This window comes from Bos indicus x Bos taurus, chromosome 19, assembly GCF_003369695.1.
Source record: "Bos indicus x Bos taurus breed Angus x Brahman F1 hybrid chromosome 19, Bos_hybrid_MaternalHap_v2.0, whole genome shotgun sequence".
NCBI lineage: Eukaryota > Metazoa > Chordata > Mammalia > Artiodactyla > Bovidae > Bos > Bos indicus x Bos taurus.
The window spans coordinates 62,854,005-62,870,293 of NC_040094.1; the positions used below are offsets into that span (position 1 = coordinate 62,854,005).

The 16,289-nt window shown below is 49.9% G+C and overlaps 2 protein-coding genes across 12 annotated transcripts in view; one reads left to right on the plus strand and one right to left on the minus strand.

The window, feature by feature from the left end:
* Positions 1-13,636, plus strand: part of SLC16A6 (solute carrier family 16 member 6) — a 32,088-nt gene extending 18,452 nt beyond the window's left edge. For 3 of the 4 annotated variants that reach the window (XM_027519183.1, XM_027519182.1, XM_027519184.1), the window contains exons 2-6: positions 2,056-2,294; positions 5,309-5,452; positions 6,902-7,030; positions 9,376-10,167; positions 11,491-13,636. In XM_027519183.1, the coding sequence (XP_027374984.1) occupies positions 2,063-2,294; positions 5,309-5,452; positions 6,902-7,030; positions 9,376-10,167; positions 11,491-11,744 (1,551 nt within the window). In that variant the 5' untranslated portion in view covers positions 2,056-2,062 and the 3' untranslated portion in view covers positions 11,745-13,636. The remainder of the gene's footprint in view (positions 1-2,055; positions 2,295-5,308; positions 5,453-6,901; positions 7,031-9,375; positions 10,168-11,490) is intronic. The other variant, XM_027519185.1, reaches the window with a different exon arrangement.
* The window catches only part of ARSG (arylsulfatase G), a 105,249-nt gene that overhangs the window by 84,368 nt on the left and 4,592 nt on the right, over positions 1-16,289 (minus strand). The gene's annotated exons all lie outside the window — the stretch shown is intronic.

Sequence of the window (16,289 nt, forward strand, 5' to 3'; positions counted from 1 at the left end):
ACTTGTCCTTCACCCTCCGTTAGCAGTAAAACCTGCCTTAGCACATGCACACTGCAGCTCAGGGCTAGGTTACCCGTACGCTCTGAACGTCCACTGGGATACAGCTGCATAGTTGCAGAGGATCCTTAAACTCAAGGTGTCGTCATTCAGCCCCTTAAGTCGTGTCAGAGTCTCTGCAATCCCATGGACTGCAGCACACCAGGCTTCCCTGTCCTTCACTGTCTCCTGGAGTTTGCGGAAATTCACATCCATTGCATCAGTGATGCCATCCAAGCATCTCATCCTCTGTCATCCCCCTCTCCTCCTGCCCTCAGTCTTTCCCAGCATCAGGGTCTTTTCCAGTGAGTCAGATCTTCGTATCAGGTGGTCAAAGTATCGGAGCTTCAGCATCAGTCCTTGTGGTGAATATTCAGGGTTGATTTCCTTTCGAATTGACTGGTGGGTTGCCATTAAGAGCTCAGAGACCACAGACTCATTGACTCTTGTCAACGAGTTTAGTTGGGCTAAAAACACACATGACTTGGAAAGTGTGTGCAACTGCAGAGGTTTGAAAAAGCCCACGTTTATGGCCATCGGTCCGCTGCAGAACTGCAGGGACTTAAGCGTCCCTGCCTCCAGGATTGACTGGAGTGTGTCCCCTTAGTGATGGTACTGTCTGTCCTGATGTTTGTTGCGAGTTGAATGGAAAAGCACAGTGAAGCCGGGGGTAGCTGGCTTACGTGCCCGAGCTGCCCAGACCCCAGTGAAGTCGGGGGTAGCTGGCTTACGTGCCCGAGCTGCCCAGACCCCTGACTTGGTGGGCCCTGACTTGGACCTTATATCCCAGAGTGCTGGTCCTGTGTGGAGGAAGTGCAGCCCTCAGACACCACGGGGTGACGCGCTGTGAGGGGCTCAGTCGTGCTGAGCCGGCTCCCAGCAGACAAGTGCCCACATTTTCATCTGCCCCATTCCGGTCCTGCAAGTGCATCCGCACGTGACCCCAGACCCGGATCGGGTGGGAAGCAGGCGGCTCTGAAGGACCCGCTGCCCCAGGCAGACGCAAGGTGTCTCCCGCACTTGGCCCTGGAGGGTGGCCTGTGTGCCTCTTCCTGGGCATCCTTTCTGATCCACGTGTCTTCTGGTCAGTTCAGTGACCAGTTATGGTCACCTAACTTGTCTTCAGGTTCACGGTCAGCATGGATGCCTTTCTTCATCCTCCAAAGTGCCTCTAAATATCCTGCCCGCGTTCTTTATGTTTGTTTGGTTAGGTTTTGCCATTAACTGCCACAGCTTGGAAACCTGACTTCCCCAGGCGCTCCATATACAACACAACGATAGTTCGTTAGGTGACAGCTCGCTAGACAGAAGGATGGATGGATAGGTAGATGAGAGAGACAGATGATGTGACAGCTAGCTAGATAGAAGGATGGATGGACAGGTAGATGAGAGAGACAGATGATGTGATAGCTAGCTAGACAGAAGGATGGATGGATAGGTAGATGAGAGAGACAGATGATGTGATAGCTCGCTAGACAGAAGGATGGATGGATAGGTAGATGAGAGGGACAGATGATGTGACAGCTAGCTAGATAGAAGGATGGATGGATAGGTAGATGAGAGGGACAGATGATGTGACAGCTAGCTAGATAGAAGGATGGATGGATAGGTAGATGAGAGAGACAGATGATGTGATAGCTCGCTAGACAGAAGGATGGATGGATAGGTAGATGAGAGGGACAGATGATGTGATAGCTCGCTAGACAGAAGGATGGATGGATAGGTAGATGAGAGGGACAGATGATGTGATAGCTCGCTAGACAGAAGGATGGATGGATAGGTAGATGAGAGAGACAGATGATGATAGATAACAGATGACAGATATGTAGATAAATGGACAGATATAAATAGATGGGTAGATACTATTACTCTTCAAAGACGTTATCCTAACTGCACATGATTTAAATGTTCATTGACCTAAGAACTGTAGTAAGTAGCTCTTATCCGTGATGTCCAGTATTAGAATCATCTACCCTCAGGCCACTGCTGGTCTAATTTTGTTTTAATTTTTTCTTTCAGATTAAGAATGTCCCATAAGAAATCACAGCTTTGTTGCAGAGCCAATGTTTACACTCAAGTGCCTGACGGTGGGTGGGGCTGGGTGGTCGCGGTTTCTTTTTTCTTCGTTGAAGTCTTCACCTACGGCATCATCAAGTCGTTTGGCGTCTTCTTCAATGACTTAATGGACAGTTTCAATGAGTCCAACAGCAGGATCTCGTGGATCATCTCCATTTGTGTGTTCGTCTTAACATTCACAGGTTAGTACATCTTTCAGCTTCAACGCCAGATAAGCATGTGTGTCTTGGCAGTTTGCCTAATGAGGTAAGAGAGGCTGAGGAAGATCGTCTGTTTGCCAGACCTGACTACCGTCAGCTCAGAGCACACGTGTTAAAGGCCTCCCGTGCATGCTCTTAGGATCCCGCAGAGTACCCTGAGGACAGCGGTAAACTCCGGCTCACGGGGAAGCTAGTCATTTCCTAGAGAAGAAATGTCACAAAGTCTTCGGCATCCCGGGCCCTGGTCTCGTAAAAACGTGCTTAGGAAACAGGTGGAAACGGCAGGTGTGGCTACAGGCAGAAGAGAGATGGAATGCATGAAAGGAGAGCATGAAAAAGTATACATGTTGTCCAGAGGGGACGTTGTGAATTCCAAACACCTCCTTCCCTAAAGGAGTTCCCGTCTGGACTCCCAAATCCAGCAGCATCAGTTACAATACACTGTAGTGTAATTCTTACCACACTCACTTTTACTAGCAACACGACACAGCGGTGAGGTCTCACGATGCTTCATCCATCTGTCGGGGCTACAGCAGGCTTTCCTGAGCAAGCAGGGCCGTTGAACTTACCCCCGACAGTTAACGGAGCTGCATTCAACTTCCCTAACTTTAGGTTCGCATCCTGCCATGGAGCCGTCACCTCTAAAGTTTTCTGAACTGTCATTCACTCTATCTGACTCTCTGTGACCCCATGGACAACCCGCCAGGCTCCTCTGTCCATGGGATTCTCCAGGCAAGAATACTGGAGCGGGTTGCCATTCCTTTCTCCAGGGGATCTTCCCAACCCAGGGATCCAACCCAGGTCCCCTGCACTGCAGGCGGACTCTCTGCCATCTGAGCCCCGGGGAAGCCCAGGCTTGCCTGAGTATACTCAGGTTTCTGCCCTGCAGTGCCTGAAAGAGGCAGCTCCACTGTTCTCTGCTGAAGTCAGACTTTATCCCCTTGGTCCTGATTCTGTCTCCTACATGTTTCATGGACGCACTCCTAGTTCCGGTGTGAAGATTAAGATACTTTCTTAGTTGGCGGCCTGTTTACTTTCTTGGAAAGATAACTTACATGAACTAGAACCAAAATTTTACATTTGGTAACCGAAGTAAGAAAATTGCAGAGTTGAACTTTCAGTCCTTTTCTAACCAAAGATAATATAGTCAACAGAAATACCCAGCTAATACTATTGTAACACAGACAACTGTTCTTTCTTTAACTTTAATTAATTCACTAACTTATTTGCTCGGCTGTGCTGGGTCTTAGTTGCAGCATGTGGGTTCCAGTTCCCTGACCAGGGATCAAACCTGGGCCCCCCAAGTTGGGAGTGCAGTTTCTTAGCCTCTGAACTGCCGGGGAAGTCCCAGAAGATAATTGTTCTAAATGCTGTTATGTTGTTGCTATTGTTCAGTCACTAAGTCATATCCAACTCTTTGCGACCCCATGGACTGCAGCATGCTGGGCTCCTCTGTCCTTCACCATCTCCCGGAGCTTGCTCAAACTCATATCCATTGAGTTGATGATTCCATCCAACCATCTCATCCTTTGTCGCCCCCTTCTCCTCCTGCCTTCAATCTTTCCCAGCATCGGGGTCTTTTCCGATGAGTCGGCTCTTCAGGTGGCCAAAATATTGAAGCTTCAGTTTCAGTCCTTCCAATGAATATTCAGGGTTGATTTCCTTTAGGATTGACTGCTTTGATCTCCTCATTGTCCAAGGGACTCTCAAAAGTCTTCTCCAGAACCGTAATTGGAAAGCTGAAAGCATGAGTTCCTTAGCGCTCAGCCTTCTTTATGGTCCAGCTCTCACATTTGTACATGACTCCTGGAAAAACCAGAGCTTTGAGCAGATGGACTTACACAGAATGCTTTCATCCTGGTCACTAATGCCTGAGTCTGCACACTGCCTAAAAATGGCCCTGGTGATTTCATTCTTCACTGTATTAACGTATGAGCTGATGCTCTACCAGCATTGAGAGAGATGTACGGCCCAACCTCAACACCATCGAGTCCTTTTTTGGTGGTTTTGCTCTTTCTGTCCAGCACGTGCCACATCATTCTTCCCCCTCCAAGTCTGGAGGGTCCCCTTATCTCCTCGTACTCCCGGGGCGGGGGGGGGGGCGCGCGTGGAGGGGGTAGCAGTGGTAGCCTAAGTAACATATAACTAGGAAACTTACTTGCCAGACTTTAATGTCCTGGGGCACAGAGTGCATAGAAGCTATGCCGACCGTAATGCCTCAGCCACTTTGAATCATCTGTCCCATGGCTCGCCTGCTTCTGCTTTGCATAACACAACCCACCATACTTTCATACCATTTGCAAAAAAGTCAAGTGGAATTTGACCCTAAATGGAGTCTTGTTCAAAAGAATCCAAAGCAATGAGCATAGAAACAGAAAAAGTAACACAGAGTCATTGGAAATCCCGTGTTTATCACAGAAGAACATGAATGTAATGCATCTCCAGTTTCACAGGGGCTCCTGCTGGGTCAGAGTCGTCATCTAAGAAGACGGATGTAAGTTTTAGACTGTGACTCTGGCTTTCTCTTGGAGGAGCCCCCAAAAGAGATTTTAGAGGATGGGATCTTAAGACAGACTTAAGGCACGAGAACAGACTTGTGGTTGCCAAGGCGGGAAGGAGGCCGTGTGGGGTCAGCTGGTGCAAACCAGCGTGTGCGGGACCGATGAAGACCCAGGGCCTCCTGTACAGCACAGAGACCTGTATTCAGGGGCTCGTGATAAACCTTAGTGGGGTGAACTCCCTGTGGTCCAGTGTTAGGACTCCGTCTTCCCTGCCGAGGGCCCGGGTTCAATCCCTGATCAGGGAACTAAGATCCCACCAACTGTAGTGCAGCCAAAAACAACAGTGGAGAGAAAATTTTAAAGCATTTATGTAACTGAATCACTTTGTTGCAAGTCAACTACACTTCGGTAACAAGGTAAAAAGACAGACTCCGGGGGAGGCTGAGGCTGAGGCTGACGCCCTGGGGGCTGAGACCCGCCCGCTCTCCTCTGCAGCCCCGCTCTCCACCGTCCTGAGCAGCCGGTTCGGACACCGCCTGGTGGTGATGCTGGGCGGCCTGCTGGTCAGCGCGGGCATGGTGACGGCTGCCTTCTCGCAGAAGGTCTACCACATGTACATCGCCATCGGCATCGTCTCTGGTGAGCGTCTCTCCGGGGTTGTACCTTCCCCGGAGACTCGGTGTCGAGAATGAGCCGTGGGGAAGGAGGGACCCGGACCCATCGCGCGTCTCTCCCCCCCCCCCCCCCCCCCCCCCCGTTCACTTTTCTCTTTAAAATGAGGGCTGGCCCACATCTGTGCCTCTGAACTGGGCCGGATGCCTCCTCTTCTCAACACCCAGGACTTTGTGTCTGATGTTTTAATACTTACCGATGAGAAAGAGAACTTCTCTTTCACCAGAGTTTGCAGGCACAAGACGTCCTTTTCACAAAATAAGGTTTGAATGTCTTTAACCAGCGCTTCCCAAGTCTGGTAGTGAGAAGTCTGAGCTGTAGGGGAGGGGCCGGCGCTGGACCGAGGGGTCTGAGGAAACTTTTCTCCTTTCAAAGGAGTCTGTACATAAGTCACAGATTTTATATATATATATATATATATATAACTGTATATATATCATAACTATATGTATAAAACTATATATAACGTTCTCTATATAACTCTCTATAACTATGTATATATAAAACTCTGTATATGTGTAATTCTGTATATAACTATATACATAACTAAATACACACATACATATGTATATATATTTGGAAAACTTTTTCCCTTTCAGAGGAGTCCACACATTACTCACAGATTATATATAATTATCCCTATACACACACACACACACACACACACACACACACACACACACGGGCTTCCCCAGTGGCTCAGTGGTAAACAATCTGCCTGCAATGCAGGAGACGCCGGACACACAGGTTTGATCCCTGGGTCCGGAAGATCCCCTGGAGAAGGAAATGGCAACCTGCTCCAGTATTCTTGCCTGGGAAATCCCACGGACAGAGGCGCCTGGCAGGCTACAGTTCAAGGGGTCAAAAAGAGTTGGACTGAGTGACTGAACACACACACACACATAATTCTCTCTATATAACTAAAGACATGCATGTATACGCAGAAATTTTTTCCCTTTCAATGGAGTCCGTACATTACTCAGATTATATATAACTATACTATATATATGTGTACATAGTGAAGATTTGCAGACTTTTCCCCATATATTTCTGCACATACAAAACCTCATTTATTTCCAAATAGAAGTCTTATGTAAAAACTATATTTGATAAGGGTTCTGTGCACTGTGAATTATATAAATCTGGGGAAAAAACTGCAGAAAAGTAGGAAAAAAAAATTCCACGAAACAGATTTTTATGTTCCCTTTTTTTTTTTTTCCCTACAACAAGCTTCCCAAAACAGCTCTTACAGTTTTTCCAGACCTCTGATGAAACCTGCTTTGCTCCAGAATGAATTTCTGGGCTCCCTGAATGTAATTGTTTCTAAAATAAGCGCCCGAACCCCAGCTCTCTGAACGCACCCTTCGGGCGTCAGCCGGCGCGTGGTTCTCACTGTCTCGCTGGTGTCCGTCACAGGCCTGGGGTTCTGCTTCAGCTTTCTGCCGACGGTCACCATCCTGTCACAGTACTTCGACAGGAGACGCTCCGTGGTCACGGCGGTCGCTTCTACGGGAGAATGCTTCGCCATGTTTGCTTTTGCACCAGGTAAGCGGACGACCAGAGCGTGCGTGTTCGTGTGAGCTGGCCCTTTATGGTGCTCTAGATGGTGCAGAAGGACAGGCTAAGTGTCTTCTCTCAGAAGGACAGGCTAAGTGTCCTCCAGTCCGGCAGCTTTTCGGGATCTATCCTCCTTTACCCCCATTGTAGGAGTTCAAACATTTTAATACTCATCCAAGTTCACATAAATAGGAAGTGGGGTGTGTGTGTGCATGCGTGTGTGTGCTCGGTCGCCCTGTTGTGTCCAACTCCTTGCAACCCCATAGAAAGGTACACAGCATATATTCAGCGAGGAAGCTTGAACCATCCATTCCTAAATAGATCCGGGGACTGCTTATACTATTCTATTTCTCTCATTGGTCAAAAGAGCCATATTCTGTACAGATTTAAATTGTGCTGGTAAAGTCAGGCTCGTGAGCTATGTGGATGATCTCACGGGGAGACTTTCATCCCTGGCTTATTTCCCTGTCTAGACTGTGCACTCGTGACTCTCACTAACCAATGGAGAGAAGTCACCTTGGAGAGCTGGACTCAGCTCTTACCTGCCTTCTTCAGTGAGTGTGTCAGTGAACGGCAGTGGAGTTCAAAGGAACCTGCCTTCTTCAGTGAGTGTGTCAGTGAACGGCAGTGGAGTTCAAAGGAGATGTGGCGTTTCAGGGTGACGCGTCATGTCTGAAGCTTCCCAAATAGTTCAGAAGAATCAATGTATGCTTGGCTATAAATATGCAGACAGAAAACTGTTCACTGTTGAATTTCGGTGATGGCAGGCATATGGGTGTCAGTCTTTGCACTTTTCTGTTGGTTTGAAATGTTTCAGAATAAAACCTTGAGGGACAGTCAGTGGCCTGCGAACCCCCTGAAGGTGGAAACTTCATCTGGGTCCGGCTTTACTCCCTAGCTCATCCCTGGCACCTGGCCAGTAGGCACCAAGGAAGGTGAGAGGGAGAAAAGGAGACCAGTTGTTGCCAGAAGAGGGTCAAACGCACTTGGAAATACCCAAGCCCGCAAGAGCTCACAATTCTGAGTTTTCCATTTTAACGGGGGAAATAGAGGCGGGAGCAAAGAAGTGCTGAAGAAGTAAACGGAGCCCCGGGCCCAGAAGACGGGGCTGTCTCACCAGGCCCATCTTTTACTAACCAGGTTACCGCATCTCTTAAACCTGACTGTCAGCTCTCACGGAGTGAGACTCGAGTGAAACGAAATTCTCAGGAACGTCATTTCACCTTCCTGGGATGATGACAAAGATACTTGGAATCTTGTCGGGCCTGTTTATTCTTGCGTCACTGGGGAGCTTGAAGCCTCCTTCGGCCCGACCCCGCCTCCCCATGCCAGGGTCCCGCCCTGGCCTCCAGGACGCCTCTAGGCTGGCAGGAAGGTAGTTAGGGCATCCCACAGGCTAGAAAGCGGAGGACAGCATCAACACAGCTACTGACAAGCCTATACCGCGGTCACGCAGTAACTGTGTTAATTCCAGGATAATCCTGTGAGCTTTCGGATTCTTAGTTGGTTCTCTCCCTCGTCTGCTACTGTTGAGAGCCAGAGGAGTGGCTGGAGAAGCATCCAGCTCAAAGGGTAGAAGTTCAGTTTAGAAAAGGCCAGAGAGTCAGTATTTCAGGCTTCCCGGACACAAGTCCTTGTCAGATCCGCTCACCTCTGCAGTGACGGCACAGGAGCAGCTCAGACGCCGCTGAAGAATGCTCCCAGCTGTGTTCCAGTCGAGGTCAATGACCCACGCTGGGCTGGGGCTGGGGCTGGCCGGCAGGTCGCTGTCCGTGCACCCTGATGCGGGTCACAAGCTTCGTTCACTTCTTGTGCCTCTGCTTAGAGGAAGGCACCCCCGAAGCTCCCTGCAAGCCTGGGCTGAAAGTGTTTGTTCCATCTTGTCCTGATACATCTTTCTCCTCCTCAAGTCCTAAAGGCCCCCAGGGATAATGCATGTCAGGTCAGCTTTCTTTTTTGCTGTGCTGGGTCTTCACGGCCCCACTGGCTTTTCTCCAGTTGTGTCGAGTGAGGGCTGCTCCCTGCAGTGGCTTCTGGTTGCCGAGCGCGGGCCCCGAGGCGCTCAGCCTCAATGAGTTGCAGCTCGTGGGCTCAGCAGTCGTGTTGCACGGCCTTCAGTCATTCCTGGGCGTGTGGGATCGTCCTGGAGCAGGGCTCTAGCCCGGGCCCCCTGCACTGGCAGGCGGAATCTTTGCCCCGAGCCACCGCAGGAGTCCCAGCTGAGGCACCACTGTTCCGTCGGGCCCCCAGCACGGCTGTCTTTGCTCTGCTCTCCCCCGGCCGCGTCCCTCTGACCCTGGGTTTTCTTTCTGCTTCGCCCCTGCCCTCCGCAGCCATCACAGCCCTGAAGGAGACAGTGGGCTGGAGGTACAGCATGCTGTTCGTGGGGCTCCTGCAACTCAACCTCGTGGTCTGTGGCGCACTGCTCAGACCCATCGTCATCGTCGGCGCGCCAGGGACCCCCAAGACCCCCGCCCCCGAGCACCGGAAGGAAGCGCAGTACATGCTGGAGAACGAGAAAACCCGCACCTCCATCGACTCCATCGACTCAGGAGTAGAGCTAACTACCTCACCGAAGAACGTGCCTGGCCACCCGGCCATGGTGGAGCCCGCAGCCGAGCTGCAGGCCCGGGGCCAGCCCGGCGCCCCGCTGCTGGACTTCTCCGTGCTGACGGAGAGGAGCTTCATCTGCTACACGCTCTTTGGGCTCTTCGTGACGCTGGGCTTCTTCGCCCCGTCCCTGTACATCATCCCGCTGGGGCTCAGCCTTGGCCTGGACCGCGACCGCGCGGCCCTGCTGCTGTGCGCCATGGCCGTGGCCGAGGTGTTCGGCCGCATCGGGGCAGGGCTGGTCCTCAACCGGGAGCCCATCCGCAAGGTCTACATCGAGCTCATCTGTGTCATCCTGCTGACTCTGTCCCTGTTCACCTTCACCTTCGCTGCGGGCTTCTGGGGCCTCATGGCCTGCAGCGTCTTCTCGGGGGCCATGATCGGGACCGTGGCGGGCACCCACATCCCGCTGCTCGCCGAGGACGACGTCGTGGGCATCCAGAAGATGTCGTCGGCGGCCGGGGTCTATGTCTTCTTCCAGAGCATCTCGGGGCTGGCCGGACCCCCCCTTGCAGGTAAGCTGCATACAGAAAGGAGTACCCTTGTGGGCTAAGCTTCCCCTTTCTTTTCCATGGTGGTTTAACCCCGGGGCTCTGACTGCAGCCCCCGTGCCCTGCAGCAGGACCTCGTGTCAGTGCGCGTCTGCACCTGCTGAATCCCGGGCTGCCCCGCCCCCAGCCCCTCCTCCTCCCTACCACGGGTCCGTCTGAGTCTGCCCCTGTGTCACAGCTGAGAGTCCACATTCAAGGCTACCGTCCTGTTACGAATCGTGCCAGCTTCCTACTCAAGTCGAATGAAAAGCAGCATCTATTGATCTTGATACTTGCAGAGCATTTTAGAGGTGTCAGGATGATCAGTATCTGAGCCACTGCTCTTGACTTCCTGTGAGGACATGAACCCTGGGGTGTGTCAGCCCCCAGGCCGAGGCGGGATCGGCGGCGCCCGGGTCAGGAGGGACTGGGGTCTGCAGCCCGAGCCGCCTGGGCGTTTGCTACCGGGTTGCCTTGTGAGATGCTCGGCGGGGGACACAGGGATTTTTGACCTCATCACACTCTGACTTTTTGGAAGACAGGACTGAGGGGCTTCTGTAAGCCAGCGTCCCTTCGGGGGATGGCTTTTAGGGAACTGAACCCAGGGCAGCACTCTGCGGAGACCCCGCTGGTCACTTGGGAACATTTCCTTCAGGAAGGATGTGTATGTTTCATTTCTGGTGTGCCAAGTCTCTCAGTCGTGTCTGACTCTTCGCAACCCCATGGACTGTAGCCCGCCAGGCTCCTCTTTGTCCATGGGGCTCTCCAGGCAAGAATACTGGAGTGGGTTGTCATTTCCTCCTCCAGGGGATCTTCCCAACCCAGGGATCAAACCCCAGGTCTCTGACATCTCCTGCATTGGCAGGCGGGTTCTTTACCACTAGCGCCACCTGGGAAGCCCCGTTTTATATCTTGGATGGGAAATAAGTCCTTGGGGTTACTGTGATTACACATCTTACCCAGTGCCCTGAGGTGGACCAGGGTGAAGTTCACAGAGCTCCTTCCTCTCAGGAGAGGATGTCAGCTTTCTTTCCAAGGAGATGAGCATCTCCCTGACCCCATGTTTTACATTCTTGACCAGGACAGACCTGCCCACAGAGAACATAGCAAGTGACAGAAGTCTCTCAGGTGCTGGATGGGGGTGTCTGTCTCCTCTCCCGTCTAGAAAACACTCCTACCTTCCAAGCTCTTTTTCCCTTAAAACAGTCAGACAGAACCAGGAAGGCAGAGAGCCCGCGAGGTGGCCGAGTTTGGGGGAGCCTGGGGCGGGGCGGGGGTCTGCGTGGCTAACATCTGCTGCCCCCGCAGGTCTGCTGGTGGACCAGAGCAGGATCTACAGCAGAGCCTTCTACTCCTGTGCGGCCGGGATGCTGGTGGCCGCCGTGTGCCTCGCCCTTGTGAGACCCTGCAAGCAGGGACTGTGCTGCCGGCCCCGAGCCCGGGAGGGCAAGGCCGGGGGTCCCCGAGGGAAAAAAGTGTTGCAGGACATCCCCGAAGACTTTCTGGAGATGGACCTGGGGAAGACCGAGCACAGAGCTCCTGCAAGAACGGAGCCCGTCTGACACCCGCGTCCGTCACTGCGGCGCCCCAGGGCCGGGGAGGGCGTGGGGCGGGGGGCCCGGGCGGCAGAGCAGCGGACCACCCGCCCGCCTTCCGACTGCACTTCAAAGGGAATGTATGTGAGAACCACTACCAACATCCGTCTTGTTTTCTTCTTATAAGTTTTCTTTTTTGCTTGTTTTTTATGCCAAAACAAAAGCAGTGGAGCGCCTTTCTGTGCATCAGCCCGGCTGGGTTCAGCAGCAACACAAAGACACACAGGAGGACTCGGGGCCACGTTCCGGGTTTAAAATGGGGACATGAATCGGCAAAGTGGTTTGAAGAGCTCTCACGTGTGATAAGCCGCTATCGTAGAAAGTGACATCTGGCCCAGGCCACTGAAATGAAATCAGCCACTCAAAAAAAACACAACTTACATCATTGCAAAAATTCCTCATTTTCAGAACTATGAACAAATTGTTTAAAAACCTTTGAAAAATTCTGAGGTTTCCATGAACACATTAGGGCCTCTGAATTTTCCAGATAATCCATGGAAACAAAGTACAATTTAAGACCAAACCTTTGGCCAGTAAATGGAGATTCTTAAAAATATACGTTAACTTGAACTTCAGAAATGTGAAGATGACCACTTCTTTGTGCGGCCAGTCATTTACCAGTATTTCAATACAGACCACACAGCATGGCATTCAGAAATGAATTTCCTATTGCTTTTTAATTATTCAGAAATATGTGATTGTAGTGTCTTTAATTTAAACCACTATTTATTATTAAGTTATTCTAGAATGAATAAAGTAATCAAAAGAAAGTCTGAGACATAAGCAGAATTTTTACCTCCCTTCTGCAATCCTTGACATGCCTCTTAACTTGTAAAGTTACTCTCTAAAAGGCCAAGTTGTAAGGATTCTTCAGTTTAATGGCAATGTGTGTGGTTGAAAGGGGGCAGGGGGATGAACAGCAAATCGCCTTAGCTTTTTTAAATGATTTATCGCCTAAGAATACTTGAGGATCTTCTTTGATCAGAATTATATCTCATTGAATTGTTGAAGCATTTGATTTTTTTTTACCATCTCACTGTTGAAGCGTTTCTGTATTTCACAAGGGGCAGCAGACATTCAATTCGCCGTCATGAGTTGCGTCCTAGGAACCTTGATCGCCCTGCGTCGCAGGGTCACCGGGCAAGCCGGTCACTGTTCCTTTTGGCATCACACGACACGGATAGTATTTTTTTTTCTGTAAAGGGCAGGTTATGAGGGGAACAGGTGGGCTACGGACTCACGTGTCCGGATCTCATCTGCAGGTGACGGTCAGAGCCGCTGCTCCATCTCTACTCGTTTTACTGTTAATTTTTGACAACTCAGGGGGAAAAACTACAACAAGCCTAGTTCGGTTCCAGGTACACACAAGCTCGAGCGTTTCTCTGCACGGACACGGCAGTGGCGTAGCTGAGCGCCTGCCGCATTTTGTGCGGCGCTGGGTCAGTCAGAGAAACAGGGCAGTCTGCAGACGCTGCGGAGGGCGGGGAGGGGCAACCACCGAGTGTCCGTCAGAGGCAGGCACAGCTGGGACGGGGCAGGCGGGGCGCATGTCACTGCCCAGAGGGACTCGCAGCTTGTGGCACGTTTGCAGGCTCCATGACTTCAGCACTTTACTACGTTTTTACTATGAATGTTCGATACAATTTAATATTTATAACTGGTTTCAGAGCGATCTGCTCAAGACGTCCATTCTGTTAAATGCATGGGAAAAAAAAAATGTATGCCAATTTCAGTATGTCAGTAATCGAGGTTTTTAAATGTTTGGAAGAAAATGAGAACAGGATTGCTGATTTGTTCTGTATTCTGTGACATTCTGGTACTTCTAGATTTGCAATAAATGTATGGCTTTTTTATTTAGAGGGAGTGGTTTGTTTTTCACTGACGTCTCAGCATGCATCGTTGGCTCCAGCAAAGGTTTTAAAAGCTCAGGGAGGATCCGTTTAAAATAACATTTTCCGAAGCTTTTCTACAAAATCTTTTAACTGTACTAGAGACACGTTAACAGTTCTAAGATGTGTTTGTTGAATGGGATTATTTCGTAAACGAACGATGAATGAATGAAGTGATCCAGTGACCACATAATGAGAGCTAAGCCCATTGAAAGCAACAGGTGAAAACAGGACTTCCCTGGGGGTCCAGTGGCTACGACTCCGAGCTCCCAGTGCAGGGGCCCAGGCTGGATCCCTGGTCAGGGAACTCGATCCCACAGGCTGCAACGGAGAATTGGAATGTTGGAACTAAAGATTCTGCATGCCCCAACTAAGAACCAGTGCAACCAGATAAATGTTTTAAAAGAAGTAGTAACTGTAAATAGATTAGACTAACCATATATAGTGACAGCACAGGCCTAAGAACCAGCCTAGTCTGTCAGGAAACAGCATGACCTCTGCACGTAGCGGTCCATGGAAACCGTTTGTTAAATTCCAGGCAGGAACTACTGAAGGCTTTGCGGGCCCCACAGGCTCAGTCACAGCTGTTCAGCTCTGCCTCTGCAGGGCAAGAGGAGCAACAGACACAATGTGAATGAATGAGCACGGCCGCCTCACGTGGACCCCAGTGTTCATCACAGCACTGTTTACAATAACTAGGACGTGGAAGCAACCCAGATGGGCAGACGATAAGGAAGTCGTGGTACATGTACACAGTGGAATATTACTCGGCTATAAAAAAGGAACGCATCTGAGTCAGTTCTAATGAGGTAGATGAATCTGGAGCCTGTTACACAGTGAAGTCAGAGAAACGCCAATACAGTATATTAACGCAAATACATGGAATTTAGAAAATCAGTAACAACGATCCTATATGCAAAGCAGCAAAATAGACATAAGGAACAGACTTTTGGACTCTGGGGGAGAAGGCGAGAGTGGGACGATGTGAGAGAATGGCAACTGAAACATGTTTATTGCCATATGTAAAACAGATACCAGTGCAAGTTCGACGCATGAAGCAGGGCGCTCAAAGCCCGTGCTCTGGGAAACCCAAAGAGAAGGGTGGGGACGGAGGTGGGAGGGGTCAGGAGGCGGGGACATGCGCACCCATGGCAGGTCCATGTCCATGTGTGGCGAAACACCATGATATTAGTAAGTAATCATCCTCCAATTAAACAAATTCTTAAAGACGTTTAAATTCATGGATACTGAAATTTGAATTCCATAAACTTTCCACACACTATGAAATACTGTTTTGGTTTTTTTTTTTTTTTGATGACATAAAAATACAAAAACCATGCTTAGTTCGAAGGCTGTCAAGGAAAATCGGCAGTGGGTTGTACGTGGCCTGTGGGCCGCTCCACAGCATCTGTGACACTATCGTGGAGGTACCACCAGCGGCAGGCTGTATACCGACAGTCCTGACAGGGAAATGCGGAAACAGTGACAGATTTTACCTTATTGGACACCAAAATTCACTGCATTTTGTGACTGCAGCCAGGAAGTTAAAAGGTGCTTGCTCCCTGGAAGAAAAGCTGTGACGAACCTAGACAGCATATTAAATAGTAGAAACATCACTTTGCCAGCAAAGGTCTGTATAGTCACGCTATGATTTTTCCAGTAGTCAATATATGGATGTGAGAGTTGGGCCATAAAAAGGGCTGAGCACCAAAGAATTGATGCTTTTGAATTGTGTTGGCGAAGACTCTTGAGAGTCCCTTGGACTGCAAGGAGATCCAACCAGTCCATCCTAAAGGAAATCAACCTTGAATATTCATTGGAAGGACTGATGCTGAAGCTGAAGCTCCAATACTTTGGCCACCTGATGTGAAAAGATGACTCATTCGAAAAGACCCTGATGTGGGAAAGACTGAAGGCCGGAGGAGAAGGGGACGACAGAGGATGAGGTGGTTGGATGGCATGGACATGAGTTTGAGCAAACTCCAGGAGACGGTGAAGGACAGGAAGGCCTGGTGCACTGCAGTCCCTGTCGGACACGACACAGTGACCGAACAACAACAGTCCTGACCAATGGGGAAAGGTCCTCGTGGCCAAAGTGACCCTCAGGCCACAGGCGCCAGAGACAGGAGAGACCAAACAGCCGCCAGCCCGCCATCAAGCTTCATTTCCTGTGATTAGGGCGGGCTGGCTTCCACCTTGCTGACTAGATAATTTCACTACAAATATAGAGTATTTCCTTCCCCCAAATAAAATTAATCCAGTTGTAAAAATGAGTTAAGATCATGTGCTCTTTTAAGACAAATGCATCTCTGAATCAGTGTTTCCAGGCTTTTAAACAAGGTTATCAATTATGTAAATGTAGCATTTATGCTTTTTAAAAAACCACCAGGGAATTCCCAGCTTTGTGCATTTATCTCCCCTTCCTTTAGCTTAATACCTGTTGATAAAACAGAAAATGGATTCTAACTCAAAGTTCTCATGGTCCAGCCATCCATTCAGGCCACCTAGAGATATTTATTACACCTAGACTTCTGTACTCCTCAAATATTCTAAATCAGAAATGATCATAAATCCTTATTTTTAAAAGCTCCCAGATATGTTCAGTTCAGGCTCTAAGTCATGT